This window comes from Pithys albifrons, chromosome 4 (assembly GCF_047495875.1).
Source record: "Pithys albifrons albifrons isolate INPA30051 chromosome 4, PitAlb_v1, whole genome shotgun sequence".
Lineage (NCBI taxonomy): Eukaryota > Metazoa > Chordata > Aves > Passeriformes > Thamnophilidae > Pithys > Pithys albifrons.
Genome location: NC_092461.1, coordinates 8,296,123 through 8,313,578, shown reverse-complemented (window position 1 = coordinate 8,313,578; position 17,456 = coordinate 8,296,123). Strand labels below are relative to the sequence as shown.

The following is a 17,456-nucleotide window of genomic DNA, read 5'->3' as shown; positions in this document are numbered from 1 at the left end:
TAAAAGCATTTAAAAATATGTTGCGAAAACCTTAGGTTTTGTGTGAAAAAAAATAAATCAGAAACACGTAAACAACCTTTTAGAAGGAGAAGGAAATAGGGGAATCTTTGGGCAAGCATTTCGAGCCTCGTTCATTGATCATCTCCAAGTTCATTGCAGGTGAAGCATGAAGATTATGGCAAACACTGGTGTTGAAGATGACCAGTTTGAGAGGAGGAATGCTACCAATATAGCAAGTAATTATGTAGAGTTTGAGTGGGTATGTTGTGGAGAGGGGAAAGAGATGAAAAACCTGGTCTGCCCTCATGCTGAGTGTGACAGCACAGTGTTAATTGTTGGGGCTACAGATGAACTCTCTGTGTTAAATTAAAAAGTGCTTCCTCAATGGAAAAGCTTTCACAATGTTTTTGATAAATTGGAGCACTCTGATGTTTACTTTTATAAAATAATCTATAATACCATGTAGTTTAACTGAACTCACATGTTTGTAAATACTTATGGAATGGGTGGGTAATGAGAAGTTGTACAAGGTAGTGAGAAAAGGCAGTTAGAAAGAGAGAGAATAAGCAAGATATTAACAATAACCATTACTAGACACGGAAATAATTTGTCACTGGGAATGATAAATATTGTTAGGATGCCTTAAAATAAAAGAAAGCCTAATATGATGAAGCACAATTGTGTATACAAGGAGATAGAACTCTGCAGCATAAGGGATCTCTCTTTTATTTGTACCTTTGGCTTCTTTAAACTTGTTTTAAACATGTGCAAATTGGGATGTATTTTAATTTTGAAACTGAAGCATTTGGCACTGGTCTGATTTAGTGGGATTTATAGCCTTTGTAGCCTGATAACTGATAAGGAAGAAAAGGGAGTGCCTTGTATTGGGAAATTGGTAAACAAAAGAAACATTTAAAGGGAAGATCAGGGAGAAAGGCAGTGAAAAATAGATGTGATAAAACAGGACAGGAATAAGCTAGATAGGAACATACTGAAGAGAAGGCAGGAAAGTGGGTAGACTACAGACTGAAAGAGAAAGAAGCCCTTCCTGTAGAAAGTGGTTATCAGTCATCAACAAATGATACAGAAAAGACAATGTGCAGCTTGGGAAAGAAATAGTTGTTTTGGATTTTGGTTTTGTTTTTTTTCATATGGATTGTACTTAGTTCTAAAAGTTCCTTTTGTGGCTTTTTAAAACATTGTTTATGGTACTTCATCCAATTAAAATGTGTTTTAAAGTTAATTGTCGCTTTTGAACCATTCAGGTGGTTGTTACAAATGAGACCCTGAAATAGGTGAAAAAAATCCTTTAATGAGCAGAAGTGCTTCAGTACAACATTTCCTTAAAGTATTAGGCATGCACAGAGACAAAAAAAATTATTCTGACTCAGTAGACTTCAGATTGAAGTTTAATTGGGCGTGACTGGGATTTAAGTGAACAAAACTGTGAATTAAGGGAAATAGATAATAATGGGTCTAACACGTTCTATTAATAATTACAATACTCCCTCTGGATATATTGTAGGAGTAACATATGCTTAAAATGTGCAATGAAATTCTCTTTTCATATTCAAACGTTGCAAGGATGCAAAGCAAGAACTGTGGATGTGCACTCATCCTTCTGGATGTTTTTTACATAGTTAAGGTATTTTAAATGTTATATGTACTCACAGTGTGTCCACCATCATCTTTCAGCCCACAAGTTTGACAAGTAGCGAGTATATGTAATTTCTGGCTGATAATTTCTTCATATTTTCCAGAAATTATTGCAGTTCTTTTGTCATGCAACTAAGAATCTCAGCTGCTAAATAAAAAAATAATTTACATTGTAATGAAATGTGAACTTGCATGGTATGGTTATGGTTATTTCATTTCAGTGGTGATCCTTTAAGTCACAAATGTATTTGTAGAAGAGTGTTTGCACACATTCTCCTGCCTTCCTTCATTCATCTTTTAAAACACAGAAGTGATCCAATCAGATAAGAACATTTTGGCATTGCTGTAACTTAGTGCCTGTTATGTGTGTGCTGTGAGTTATTTATTTCCCACCAGAAAATAGATATTTAAAGTATTTAATCTGAGTTCCAGTTTTTTAATTTTCAGAACGGGGTAGAGACTCATATAAAGCTTTAGTGATAGAACACTAAACAGATAGAACATCTTTATGCAGACTTTAGGTGCAATGCAGGTCTGTGCCACCTTTCTCTTCCTGGCTGTGGCGTTACACAGATGTAGTCAGGAACTCCTAAAGAATCAGAGAATCATAAAGTCATTGATATTGGAAAAAATCTCCAATATCATTTAGTGCAACCTTTGACTGATCACCATCTTGTCAACTGATCCACTGCCATGTCCAGTTGTTTATTGAGCACTTCCACTTCCTCCCTGAGCAGTCTGTTCCAATGCCTGAGTACCCTTTCAGTGAAGAAATTCTTCCTGATGTCCAACCTGAACCTCCCCTGTTGCAGCTTAAGGCCATTTCCTGTTATCCTGTCACTGGCTGCCTGGGAGAAGAGGCCAACATCTGCCTCACTACAGCCTCCTCTCAGGTAGCTGTAGAGAGCAATAAGGTGTCCCCTGAGCCTCCTTTTCTCCAGCTAAACAACCTCAGCTCCCTCAGTCGCTCCTCACAGGGCTTTCTCTGTAGACTCTCCACCAGCTCCATTGCCCTTCTCTGGACACACTCCAGCACCTCAATGTCTTTCTTGCAGTGAGGGGCCCAAAACTGAACACAGTACTCAAGGTGTGGCCTCACCAGTGCCAAGTACAGAGGCACAATCATTTCCTTTGTCCTGCTGGGCACACTATTGCTGATATAGGCCATGATGCCATTTGCCTTCTTGGCCACCTGGGCACACTGCTGACTCATGTTCAGCCAATGTTAACCAGCATTCCCAGGCTCTTTTCTGTTCAGCAGTTTTCCAGCCGCTCTTCCCCAAGCCTGTAGCATTGCATGGGATAGTTGTGACCCAAGTGCAAGACTCTTTGAACCTCATACTGTTGGCTTTGAACCTCATACTGTTGGCCTTGGTCCATCAATTTAACCTGTCCAGACCCCACTTGCAGAATCTTTGTACCTTCCAGCACAACAACACTCCCACCCAACTTGGTGTCATCTGCAAACTTTTTGAGGGCGCACTCGATCCCCTGTCCAGATAATTGATAAAGATATTAAATGGTACTGGCCCCAAATACTGAGCCTTGGGGAACCCCACTAATGACCATCGGATAACTGGAAGTAACTCCACCTCTCTCTGGGCCCAGCCATCCTGCCAGTTTTTAACCCAGTGAGGACTGCCCATGTTCAAGTCATGGGCTGCCAGCTTTTCCAGGAGGTCTTAAATAGGTTGCAGGAAGAAGAAGAGTGTACAGAGTAGTTATTTCAGCCTGAGAAATGTGGAATCTGTATGTAAATGCAGACGTTAGCAGTGATGTGGAAGTACTTGGGTTGGATTTAGCAATTTAGAAGAGCTGCTACAAGAAGAGATTGGTAGGTTATGTCCTATCAACGTAGGATTGTTCAGAATTTTGAACAATTCTGGGAGAGAGTATGTAATGCCTGTGTCCTAAAGACACTGGTTGAAATCTGTTGGTGGAAAATTTAGATCTACGTAAGATTTATGAATGAATTGCATATTCCAATGTATACCACAAACTTTCCCCTCCTACACAAGTCCTTATTTAATCAAAGGTTCCCTGACTCCTCTGATTACTCTGTCAGACTAAGAAAATCCATTCTCTGCAAAGCAGTAACAGCAGTCAGACCTAGTGGTGGTTACAAAATTTTTAAATAGTGTTTTTTGTTTTGCATGTAGCAGAGGTCACTGTGGTGGATCCATCTCGAACATGAAAGCAAATGCTGACATACTAAGTACATTCCACATCTGTATTCACCCACTCAATACAGATGCTTCCCTCTTCCCACGCCAGCTTCCAAAACAGTTCATCTGGGAGAAGGAAACAGATGATCTTACGCTGCCACCTAATGGTAAACATCAGCTTGCTACCATGAGATAGGAAAGGACTTTCTGGAGGCTAAGATGTTTATTTATTTTTAAATGGCTTGTATGGAAATGCAGTAAATTTCATGATTGAATGTGATGGGCTTATGGAAACTTGATCAGAGAGATGCATGCAGAAAAACTGTGAAAGCTGTAGAGGAGAGTTGTAGTATATATTCCTAGCTTTATGACATTAAAAAATAAAGTAGCACTTACTGCTTGTTAGGCTGATGCATCAGTTACAGCCACCAGCCTATAATCTCTTAGTAGATTTCTCTTACCACATTCTGCCAGTTCTGAAATATGATTGCTACTTTGTTTTCATGTTTCTAATGAACTCATTGCAACTAGAGAGGAATTGCCAGAGAGCATCCTTGTCTTGTTGCTGTTGGAGAGACCTTTGTTAACACCTTCTGGTTTGTCGTGTTTAGTCTACACCAATGTCCCTTATGCTGGTCTTCTTGCACGCATTATTAACATAGTACAGCTGGTACAAAGCCAGCTTCAAGGAGTCTGACTGGTACCAGACAGAGGGGGGAGCTTGTTCATGCTTGTTGCTGTTCAGAATCTGTGTTTATTTAAAGTTGCTCCTTTTGACCTGTAAACTCTTGTGAAACTGAGGTTCAAGTAACCTTTTGGTTGGCTGTATCCTGTTTGGGGACCCTGCAAATATTGTCACGTATGCTGAAAAGCACACTATGAAATTCTTAAATTCTGGGAGTGAAATAATTTTTACAGAAAAATTACAACTTGCTAAACTGCATTCTTAGTCTGGCTCTGTTCATTATTATCCATTGCATCCTCTTGCTCTTACTTGGTTGTGACTGCTTGTAGGCAGTGATTTACCCATGGAGATTCCAACTAACCTTAAATCTCTGGGGAATATCAATGTGCTCTATGTGCACAAGTTCTGTAGTAGAATTTGTAAAAGCCAATATATGCAGGGTTGTTAAATTAGGTTTATTGAGTACCAAGCTATACAAAACCTGAAGTTTGAGGTAGTGGAAGGAGGGATTTGTATTGATGGGCTCATGAGGTGTAGGTGAATTGTTTGTACACTACATGTTTTGAATCCAAAGTAGATGTGCATGACCTTTACATGGACCAACAATCACTACATTAATGCTGTATGACTGTATTAGATGCACACAAAATATGTTTGAGGGAAGTGGAAGAGTATAGTGGCTTGAAACCAAATGCATTTTTATTATACTTCTCATTAATATAACCAGAATGTGAAATGTCAGTTTCTTCTGTGTTTTAAATTGTGGCTGAGTGATAAATAAGACTATTGTAAAATGTTACTATAGCTCTAGTAGCAGATCTGGTTTTGTTTTAGGTGAAATAGTGTGCCTAGCAGAAGGTGCTGCTATATAAATCCACTATGTGTACCTTTGCAGAAACTGTAAAGGTAGCCAAATACTTGCAATTTTCAAGGATGGCAAACCTCACTTCGTTTTCGGAGATTTTCTGCATTCGGTTTTGATTCCCAGTGTCTTTTTACAGTGATTTACTTTTTAATAATGGTGACGTGTTCAGAGTTGCTTCCTGAAGTGATTCTTGTATAATGAGCCAATTAAAAGAAAAATGATCAATAGTTAAATTGCATGTCAGCATAGTCTTAAGCTTTTGTTTCTAGTTCATCTTCACATGTTGAAAAGAATAAAATAAAAATACTTTCTGAAGTCACATATGGGCTTGTTTATAAGTAAACGGTAAGTAAGTTTTCATGAGAACAACTTCCAAAAATGGACTTATTTAATTTACTAATGGAAGTTAATGAAACAAACTTGTGTGTGTGTGGAGTCAGTCAGTCTCTTTAGATGCATCTGGCCAGACACTATAGAAATCCAGTTGCTTTCAGTTTGAGCATTTTAGCAAGCAGTTTGTTGTGAAGACAGCTGTAGCAAGTCATTCCAAGCTCCCCAAAGTGGAAAAACTACTGGTAAAATTTACAATAAAAATAAGGATACTACACCATGGAGTATAACATATTGTTAACATACCTCACACATTCACATTCATGTTTCTACTCTGTTGTGACTATGTCTGAAATATGTCCGCAGAGATAAAAGCATTGTTAATTTATGGTTCTACACAAATACATCTGCTGGAAAAAAGCTCCTAATAATTTTCAAGACAGTCAAACATCAAGCTGAAAAAAATCCCTTCATTACTGTTGCACTGTCTGTGGGCAAGATTCATTTACAGGAATTGATTACATGTCTAGTTTGGTCTTTCTCGAGATACATGTATATTAAAAAATAGGAGCTTTTTCCCTTAGTAATTGTATAGCTCATGCATAAGCTTAAACTGCCATGTATATGTCTTATAATCTTGCAATAATAAGATACCACCATGTGTGGATCTAATATAAATGCTTTTATATACAGCTGTACCATGTATCACATGTAAAGTACTATCCTTGACGTTCATGTGCCTGCTAGTCACTTTAGACTAATTTGAGTGAAAAATAAGGTACCTTAAATTGTCTTCAAATGAAGAATAAATTGAAACTTTCCTCTCCTTCTTACATAAATTGGCATTTTCCTTTCAGTGTCATTCATGAAATCTAAGGTCATTGGAAATCCTGAATCTTGCTACTTAAGTTTTTAAGTTTAGTTTTAACATTATCAGTCTTTCATTGAACACAGAGAAATGTCAGGATCCTCATTTTTATTTGTTACATTTGTATTTCACACTATTTCCCCTGTATCTCTAATTTACATATCTGTCATCACTTTTCCTTGCATCTCATTTGATTTCTTTCTATTTTTTTAAAAAGTTTTGTTCCATACCCTGCTGTAATCAGGTGTTACTGATGAAAGGCTTCTGTGCCATGTCATTATGTACGTAGGTCCTTTGTACCTGCTTGTGCTAATGGCCATTTGGATATGAAAAGAAACTTCCAGAAAACCACTCATCCTCTATATAATTGCGCTTTTTGGTGCCTCTGCCTTTAGATTTGTTTCACTTACTCTCTCGTTTGCTTTTTATAATAAAAACAGCTTTAACTATCTTGAAACATGTTTAGATTACAGAAAAACTAAAACTAACAAATGGCTGCTTTTGTGTCCATATAAATAACTCTTCATATGTAGTAAAAGTAATTCTTATAACAGACTCTGGATTGCTACTGCCACCCAAGTTTGCTCTCAAATGCAAAGTGTGGCAGATTTGCATTTGCATACTTTGTATAGTGAAGTTCACCTAACTTGGGAGCATCAGAGAGGAATCTAACTGACTTTTGAGTTGAATATTGTGATCCAAAAATGACATCATAAACTTTTATAATAGATGAGAATATTTCAGTTGGAAGGGACGTAAGTCCGCCTATTCTAACTTACTGACCCATTCAAGGCTGACCAAAAGTAAACTTGTCTGCACAGTTAGTTTCCGCAGATGGGATGGAGCTGGTGATAAAAAATAGAGGCAGAGTGCACCAGGTGATGTCCTGACAGGGCATGGTGGAATGAATGTGGCCATCATCTGATCCCGTCAGATCTGGGACGCTCAGCAGGGTCAGCCCCAGTCAGTACCGGGTGCTGTGACAGTCCCGAGGACTTCACTGTCACTGTCCAAGCTCGCTCAGCTGTGGCAGATGGACCTTAGAACTTAAACGGTGGGGCCAGTTCTGCGCACGCTGTGCCTCACCTGAAAAATCCACTGCACAGGCTGGAAGGGCACGTGGGGAGAGCCCTTCCCAAATCTTCGTCTGCGAAGTTTGGCCATACAAGTGTTGAGTGTGTGTCTGGACTGAGGGATGAAGATTGTCCTGTTCTCATCAAAAAGTGCTTTAAATATTTTTATTATGCAGTCTTAAAATAACTGGAGTATATTTTCTGTATGAGTATCATAGAAACTACTTGTAGTTTTTAAAATGCTGTTGTAGAGACTCTTTTCACGAGGAATTGGCTCACATGCTTTCTTTTTGCATTTGTAAAAGTGAAAAAACCTAACAAAACATGATGGCTGTCACTGTCACTTGAAATATGCCTGGTTTTCTTGTGTTTTGTGTACTATGAACAGACAGATCAGTGTTATTCTGTTTTGCAAGAGAATTATTTTAACTTAGGATGTGTATCAGTGTTTGTATATAGTGGGAGCATGTTCTGTGTATCTCCCTTCGTGTTTCTCTGCACAGGGTCCAAGAGACAGTGATGGTGTGAGATCACTTACAAGCTGCTAACCTATTGATGCCCTGCCATTTTAAAGTTAAATAGAAGCATTTTATACAGACAGCATTTCTGTCATATGTGTAATGGTGAAATCAAAATGGTAAAATTAGTTTTACTTAGATTAGATTTCAGTCTTTCCAAGTCACACTACATGTGTCTGTAATAGCAGATTTAATTTCATGGTGAGATGCAAGTTTGTGTTTGGGTCTTACAGGAAAATTATTTGGGGTTTTTGTTGGGGTTTTTTATGTGGCTCTTGATTGCAAACTGTTCATGAGACTGTCTCACTGAAGAAATGAATATTCATTTTTCAGGGGCAGATTCCCTCAAAAAGATTTAGAGTCACTGTTTCCTGGGATGAGTGCTGATTTCACAAGTGAAAACTTTTCTGCTGCCTGGTACCTGATTGAGAATCATTCAACAACAAGGTTTGTTGCTATCATAAATGTAAACATTTTTAAAGCAAGTCAGTTGGTGGTGTTTCATTATACAGTGTGTGTGTCCTTGGTGGTTTGCATTTACAGTAATAGACCTGTAGTCACTGTTGGCTCTGGTGTATCTGCTTGACTAGAAACTCGAATCAACCAGTTTGCTCAATGCGCTTCTGAGAAAAACTTCAATTTGAACAACACCTGATTTATGGTGGGATTTTTTCCTCCCCTTTGCCCCATATCAGATGGAAACTCTTTCTTCAGAATACAGCCCTTTATGAATCAATAAGTTAGGCACCTGGCCTAGAGTGGAAACTCCAGGTGTTAAGTCATGACTAGAGGCACAGGTTAAGGGACCTGAACAGATGACTAAAACTGGTTTTAGTTAACAGGTGACACTTGTGGAAAAACGCTGTAATAAGGAGTGCTGGACAAGTGAATAGAATCTTTGAGGTAAATCCCTTAAAGTCTTGACCATGAAATCTTAATTTTAAACATAGTTCATAATATGTACTTACATGAATACATTACATAATTTTTTTATCTGTAACTGAGTTTAGAAACTTTGATCTGTTGGTGTTCGGATAATAAAGTTGTTTCTAGTAGAGAGGAGGAGCTTTTCTTGTTTGTTTTTTTTTTTGGCTGGATATTCTGATGAACATTTTAAAAGGAAATGCCACTTTTCAAGTTTATTTAACATACTTTTTTGTTATCTGATGGTACATAGACCATTATCCATCTGTAGTGGGGATGTTTGGTTTTAGCAGCTCTGTAAATAACTGTTGATCTACTTGGAAAGTACTTGAGTTTCCTCTCAAAATGATGGTACACTGAAGATCTAGAACAACAGCAAGAGAATATTAATACCTGTACACATGTGGTGACAGCATCTTTTGAAATCAGGTAACTGAGAGGAGTGATTAAAAATATATTCAATCTGTCAGAATCTGATATATTCAATCTGTCAGAATCTCAGTAAGAGCTGAGAGTGAGAAAGCTTTTGATGTAGTCGTTCTTGAAAAAAACTTCTCCACATTTGGCCCTTGGACTGTTGCCATTTTGTTGCTCATTCATGTGGGCACCAGTGACACTGCCAGGAGAGGTGTAGAACAGATAAGAGTGGTTGCAGAGCCCTGGAGTCAAAACTGAAGAACACAGGAGCTGTTGAAGGGGAGAGCTTCGGGTAATAGGGGATTCACCTTGTACTCACAGGTGATTGTACCACTGGTTTCAAAGGCAGCTTTTTTTACTTCAGTAACCAGATCCACAACTGAAGAATAAAGACTTGCTAGTGAGAAATGGGATTAATTGAAAAGTGGAGTGGGAGTATCCTTGCCAGTGGGTTTGCACTTTGGTGACAAAGACTTCAAATTCAGAATGTCAGGGGATGTTGATAACAGCTTGCAGTTAAATGAAGGGACAGAGTGGTTTAGTGGCTTTAGTGATGGCATTGAGAGTGCTGTTGGTAGTTGCAAAACCAGTTGGAAACATCTAACCAACCTCAAGTCCTTTAACACACTCACGTGGTGTCTGGGAAACAAGTCAGAGGAGATGGAGCTCCACAGGAGGGATTAACAAAATGTATCAGTGGAATAAAGTGGGATAGCTCATGTGCCTGCTGTTCTGTGGTGGGTAGGAAGAGGCCACCTGAGAAAGATACCCAGGAAAGAAGAGAAGGACTTGACCTTCATGTGAAGGAATTCCTTGAATAGATATGTGGTCCCTCTTATGCAGCAGAATGGCTGAGAGCTTGTTTAGGAGGCTGGAAAGGGTAACATTGCAGTGGGATGAGGAAGTGAACAAAAATTTTCCTTAGGCAGCTTGAGGAAGTTTCCAGAGAGCAGACCCTGGTTCTTGTACACGACTTCAATGATGTCTGCCATATTTACTGGAGGGGAAGCATTCCAAGAGGCTTGTGGAGAGTGCTGGGAATGAGATCTAACTTAGTTGCTAAATGGGCAATCAGGGTTGATACTTTGCTAAATCTGATTCTTGAAGACAAGGCAGGGACTGTGATAACCAGTGGCAGCCTTGGCTGTAGCAGTTGTGAGATAGTTGAGTACAACAAGATGTTGAGAAGGCAAACAGCAGAGTACACACCTGAGACTGGACAACAGTCATAAAAAAGACAATCCAGTGTTTGTAACATGCCATAATTGCCAGTTGACTGTCTAATGGCAATCATCCTCTGGGGTGTATCATCAAGAATGTGTTAGGTAAGATATGGCAAGAATTATTCTGCTTGGCATTACTAAAGTTGCAGTCGAAGTGCTCTGCCCAACTATGGCCATTGCTTAAGGAAAGATAGAAACTTGAGCCACAAACCCAGGAGTATATAAATATTGGTGGCTATACAGCTTGAATGAGCTAGATGCTTTCAGAAAAGTAAAAAAAAAAATTAAGTTTGTCTAGTATCAGCTTAAGGACTTCATCTTTCCCACTGAAAAAAAGTCATCATTTTGTGTCTTTGCATGTCAACAGTTTCAAGTCATGGCCCCACCAGTCCAGTGGAATAAAAAGTGTTAATTTTTACTTTTAAATGAAATTCTTTTGCATATTAATTCAGTTTATATTAGTTTATAAAATTCAAATCTTAGTGTTGAAGGTGCAGAAGGTGTGTGAAACTCAAAAGGAATAAATGCTCAAAGGGAAGGGTGGATCCAGTCATGTTTTGAATCTCATGTATCTTTTTTAAGTAAAGAGGCAGCAAAACTGTTTTGGTTGATGTTTTTCTCTTCCCACTTGAAAATGCGTAATCTTAAAACTATTCTGGAATTGTATAAATATCTGTCCCATATAATTTGTGCTGTTTTTTCAGACACACAGCACTGGTTTAGTTCTTGTACTTTATGTAACCTCAGGTATTGGGAGTGCTAAATGTGTGATGCACTGATGTTTTGGATTCCTTATGTCTGTTTTATCCTTGAAGGACATTCTTCTTAAGAAATCAATATAACATCTTTTTAATTTAATGGTTTTTACTATTGGCAATATCCTGACAAATATAAATAACTGTTTAAACATACTGTTAGATCATCAAGTAACGTGAAACAGTGTTTAAAAGGAGAACTGTACGTATTTTTGTTAGCTTGAAAATGCTGCTGGTAAGTATTTCTTGTATGCCCAAGGAGACCAATCCAGCTGTTGAGTAATGTGATTTCTGTCCAGCAGATGGAAACAGGAAATAAGGCATAAAATTCTGACATCATCAGTATAAAAAGGAGAATGCCTCTAAGTGCACCAGTGTGCTGTGTCTCCCAGCAGGTGGTGATAGCCTTCTTGCTGCTTGGGCTAAACTTTGATTTGGTCTTTTCGTGTGTCTTTTCCTACCAACTCTCTTTGGAATGGGCACAGTATTGATGGAATTGTCTTGTGTCTTAATTTCCTACTTCATTGTTCCCCTCTCCTCACTGAGGTATAGTGCAGTTCTTTGATTCTTTTGTATTAGAGAGATGGGTTTGACCTGCAGGCAGGTGGGAAGACCTTAAGGGTGAAAATCATGTGCTATATTTGTATTTCTGAGCTTGTTCATGATGATGTTTTTATAACGAATCCAGTAGTATAACTACTGAGGTCATATTCATCATCAACAACAAAAAAAATTAAATGCAATTAATGAAAATTTATTCAGGACATAAGAATTCTCAAATAACTGATGTTTCTTGCAAAAAATAAAAATGTGAAATCAAATGTAAACTTGGTAATAATTGAAAAATATTTGGAAACTAAGATAAAAAGAAAACTACCATACAAGCAACAATGATGAGTTGGCAATTAATATTCCCATGTGAAGTGTCTCTGAAAACTATTTCAGTAAAAACCATGCTTTCAGGAATTGGTTTAGCTTTTCTTTATTTCTGCACTAATAGTGCTTTCAATTCTGAAATGTATGTCCAAGCCAACATAAAAATATTGAATGAATTGGGAAACCAAAAGTGCTGAGTTAAACAAATGTCATTATTAAAAAGAATAGTATCTCAGTAGATAATCTAGTGTACTAAATGGAGTGAATTATACTATCACCTATTTGATACAGCACGGAGAGTTCACTAAGAGCTGTATTGCATATTTAGAAGAAACTTATTGAATACTTTGAATTATAAAGAGGTCTCTTCCATCACGAGTGATAGTAGCCCTACATTTAGGATTGAAACTAAAAAAAGGAGATTTGTGTACTAAGAATAAACTCTCACAATTGAAAAGCACACTTGTTAGCAATTACTCGGTCTTTAATAGTTGTTCTGAAAGTAACTGGTATTATTGTGCAAGTTGTTTGTTCTGTTTATTCATTGGCTGACTTTATTTGTTGTTTGAATGTCACAGAGGTTTTCTTGTTTGTTTTCAGTTTTGATCAGCTCAAAACGGCTGTTGTGAATTTGAAGAAACAAGCCAATAAGAAGAATGAGGGGAGTCTTGCTTATGTGAAAGGAGGTCTCAGCACCTTTTTTGAAGCACAAGATGCTCTGTCAGGTAAAGAGACTTTGCACTTACTAAATACAGAATAAAAGAAAAGACTGTGTGCGTGTATGGTTGTATTTCATATTCACAGCCTGTGCTAGAAGTGTTAATGAGCCCAAATTCTGTGTTGTGTTACTGGAACTGGCTAGATGTTTGTTGTGATATATTTGCAAAAGATGGCACAAAATCTATCCTACAGGAATTGGAGGCATTTGGCGAAACTGCTTAGACCACAAATGCAGGAAAGAGAAGAAATGATAAACTGAATATTAAGATGGCTTGCAAACTGTAGCAACAGAAAAACTTGATTTTATGGATATGAAGTACATTCTTACTTTGGGTAATCAGACAGTCTTTATATTAGGAAAATGAAGCAGAGAAGTGATATTGTCTTAGTTGCCTTAGTTATCTATCAATTGATCGATTCATTTCTTGATTGCTTAATTTATTTATTTTATACACACACTCTTAAAGCATAAAATGTCTCAGGTGAAAGCTCATTGTGGACTGCTGTAGTTTAGTCTAGTTAGTCTCTGTGCTGGATAAGAAAGCAACAGTGCCCAGTAAATCGTCCCCAGTAGGTTTGTCATTTACCACTATGCTGATTTATCATTGATCCTGTGTTACAGGTACCATGGAGTAAGAAAGCTTATATATCTAGGCACAGCCTCAGCCAAGGTAGCCCTTGTCTTTGTTTTAGGAGCACTGCTTCACAGAAAAAATAGTGCTGACAGACATATGCGTTCTCTTGTAAGTTTATTTTTTGGATCAGCAAATACTTAGTAGGATTGACAGAAAGCTGAGGCAAACCATAAATGGGGGCTTTTAGAAAGACTGAACACAACAGAGTAATTTTCTCTTCTTCCAGCTATTAAAGTATAGGCTTTTTGCCTTTGAAAACTGGTTTTCTGATAAAGGAAGAAGTCAGAGAGCAAGTAGAAATTTAAAAATATGGATAAAATAAAGGTAGGGAAAGCAAATTCATTTATTTCATTAACTACTGTATTATCCATTTAAAAAAGTATAATAGCTGTAATATCTCTTTGCATCTCTTATCTTTATCAGTGTCATTTTTACCTAAAGTTAGAGTTTATCAGTGCAGAAATTTAGCTAAATTATTAACTGAAAATTTGGGATGACTCAAGTGGTTCTTGGTGCCACTTTTTGCCTCTAACCAAAGTAGTTTGTTTGTGTCTTCCCCTCAGTGATCCCCTCTAAGTGCTCAAAAGAAGCAGACTTGTAGCCTGTGTTGTTACACAGTTAAATAAAATGGTACAACAAAAGAACGGCCTTGATGCTGTTGTAAAAGAAAATTAGACACTTTAAGCCTTCATCTCTCATAAAATTCAAAACTCCTAACACTGGAGTTCAACTGACTTTTCAATACAATATTTAGTTTTTAAATTCTGAAACCAAAGGAGGATGCAGTACAGATTACAGCTGCCTTCTGTAACATTTTAATACACTTTTCTCTGAAATTTTGTATTAAATGTATGTGCAAATGTGGTTTTTCTTCTTTTCAGTCAAAAAACCTGCCCTCATTACATACAAGTTTCAGCTTTTTAACAGAAGAACATTAAATTAAAAATCCAATTATACTCTGACTAGACAATGTTTGTGCATATTGTGGCACTTTCCTGCCCTTACACCCATATGGATGAATTCATATGTCTTATTTTCTCCTTTAAAAAGATGCATTTCAACAGTATTGAATTGTATGCATTTTGACAAAGCTACATGAGGAATAGTTCATATTTGAAAGCTGAAAGATTGTTTCAGGACGAACTCTTGGGGGCATAGCCATTGTTCTGCAAACTTATTACTTGAGGCCAAGTATGCAACTGTCACAGATGAAAGGGGTCTCAAGGGAAAATCGTTATTATACTTGTCTTTTTAAACTCATACACATTTAACAGTGTTTGTTTCAAATGTTACCTTGATCTAGAAAACCCTGAATTACTGATTATTGTGCCGCTTTTTTCATTAGTTGGGACCCAGTCAGATCAGCCTGATCTAAAGTGTGGTATCAGACTGTATTGCACATTTATATGAGTATTAATATTTTCACAAATAGGCAATAGAAACCATAAAAAGCAGTCCTGAGATGTTTATAGTATTTTGTGATTTAGACACTGTTTACTAAGAAAATAAGAGCTCAAATAGGCCAGAACCCTTGCTTGTTTTATTTAATTTCTGGGAAAATAGAAGTGCCTTATCAGATTCTCGTGCCTCTCTGCCTGTTGGCTGGGCTGACAGTTTGACAGTGACTCTGCTGCAGAGGAGATGTTCAACAGGAAGTTTGTTTCATCAGCTGAAGGGAGCTGTAAACTGAGCTGAGGGGAACAGGGCTCACCTCAATTTGACCCACTTGTCAGCGTCACGATGTTCAGCAGATTCATTTCCTGTAATTCTCATTGCAACCTAGAAAGTGGCATTCCTAAAAGGATGGCTGTTTGTGTTTGTGGCTAAGACGTGTTTTATTGTCATGAGCAAGTCATGTCCCACACAGAGGTATTTGGAAAGTTAGCAAATTAATTTTCTTTGAATATACCTTTTCAGAAATGCTCCTTGAAAGGAAACTTAGGCCACAGTTTCTTTTTATTTAAGTGAAAGGAAAAAAATAGGAAATGACTACTTCAGTCTCTCACTTAGGCAAAAGCATGGAAATATGACAGCTATATGGACAAGTAACAAAGATACTGTGTTGTCTTTGAAACATGGATATCTTGAACAAGTTTAGAGGTTTAGGTTTGACTCTCCAACTTGTCATAGCAACAGTTCTTTTGCAATTACTGCTGTAAATTCATTTTACATGATTTTCAGGAATAAATCTGTACAAAAGCACTGTTGGCTATTACAGCACTGTTCATTTTCTCATCTTCCCACTCCTGTTCAGATGTGTGGCCTCTGGGAATACCTGTGTGATGAGGAACTTGGACTATAGTTGGCCTTTTGTCTGCTACCTTAATGCATAAGCCAGGATAGTGTTTACCTTAGTGAAATGATCCTATATCTGGTCAAGGCCTGGGTTTTTGATTTCAGGTGGTCTTTTTTTTACTTCCTATAGAGTATTTTCATTTCATTCCCCAAGGCCCATTCTAGGATGAGCACATTAAGATCCAGAATCAGATTGAGTCTGAATTAGCCCATGCTACTGCCATTATGTTTGTTAAATTAATTTTCTCTGAAACTAAAACAAAATAAATCACATGAGATCTATTCAATTCTGAGTCAGACTGGGAATCTGAAAAGCTGAAAACTGATGCTTGTCAGTCATATAAACGTCCTTTTGCTTCTGACTTTTGAGGAGGTTTGTCATGTTTGTATTTAAATAGACTGTATAGAGCCAATTTTTCATTAGTGATTCTGTTTGCAAACTAGACTGATGACTAATTTTGTAGTGATTTTCTTTTGCCCAATTAAATGCTAGTCCATGACTGGTTTTGCTCAGTAGCACAGGATCAGAATGGTATACCTGGTTTTGCTGTTGTCACATCACTGTTTTGTAAGAAATTCACGCTTTTGCTTTACTTCACTCTTGTATATGTTTTTCCCAAATTGTATAAGTTTGGGCTGATGCCAGTGGGATGAAGTTCAATAAGGCCAAGTGCTGGGTCCTGCACGTTGGCCACAACAACTCCCTGCAGCGCTACAGGCTGGGCACAGAGTGGCTGGAGAGCAGCCAGGCAGAAAGGGACCTGGGGGGACTAGTTGACAGGAAATTCAACAGGAGCCAACAGTGTGCCCAGGTGGCCAAGAAGGCCAATGGGATTCTGTCCTGTATCAAAAATAGCATGGCCAGCAGGCCCAGGGCAGTGACCCTTCCCCTGGACTCTGCGTTGGTGAGGCCACACCTTGAGTGGTGTGTTCAGTTCTGGGCCCCTCAGTTCAGGAAAGATATTGAGGGGCTGAAGCGGGTCCAGAGAAGAGCAACGAGGCTGGTGAAGGGACTGGAGCACAAGTGCTGTGGGGGGAGGCTGAGGGAGCTGGGGGTGTTTAGCCTGGAGAAGAGGAGGCTCAGAGGTGACCTCAGCACTGTCTATAATTACCTGAAGGGAAGTTCTAGCCAGGTGGGGGTTGGTCTCTTCTCCCAGGCACTCAGCAATAGGACAAGGGGGCACGGGCTCAAGCTCTGCCAGGGGAAATTTAAGTTGGAGATCAGAAAAATGTTCTTTTCGGAGAGAGTAATCAGGCATTGGAATGGGCTGCCCGGAGAGGTGGTGGATTCACCATCCCTGGAGGTTTTTAAAGTGAGATTGGACGTGGCACTGAGTGCCATGATCTGGTAAAGGGACTGGAGTTGGACCAAGGGTTGGCCTTGATGATCTTGGAGGTCTTTTCCAACCCAATTGATTCTATGATTCTATGAATTTTTGTTAAATATGTTG

General features: G+C 38.3%; 1 protein-coding gene across 3 annotated transcripts in view; it reads left to right on the top strand.

Moving 5' to 3' along the window:
- Positions 1 to 17,456, top strand: part of EXOC2 (exocyst complex component 2) — a 126,267-nt gene that overhangs the window by 23,296 nt on the left and 85,515 nt on the right. For all 3 annotated transcript variants that reach the window (XM_071553342.1, XM_071553344.1, XM_071553343.1), the window contains 2 exons: positions 8,494 to 8,607; positions 12,956 to 13,080. In XM_071553342.1, coding sequence (XP_071409443.1) covers positions 8,494 to 8,607; positions 12,956 to 13,080 — 239 coding nt within the window. The remainder of the gene's footprint in view (positions 1 to 8,493; positions 8,608 to 12,955; positions 13,081 to 17,456) is intronic.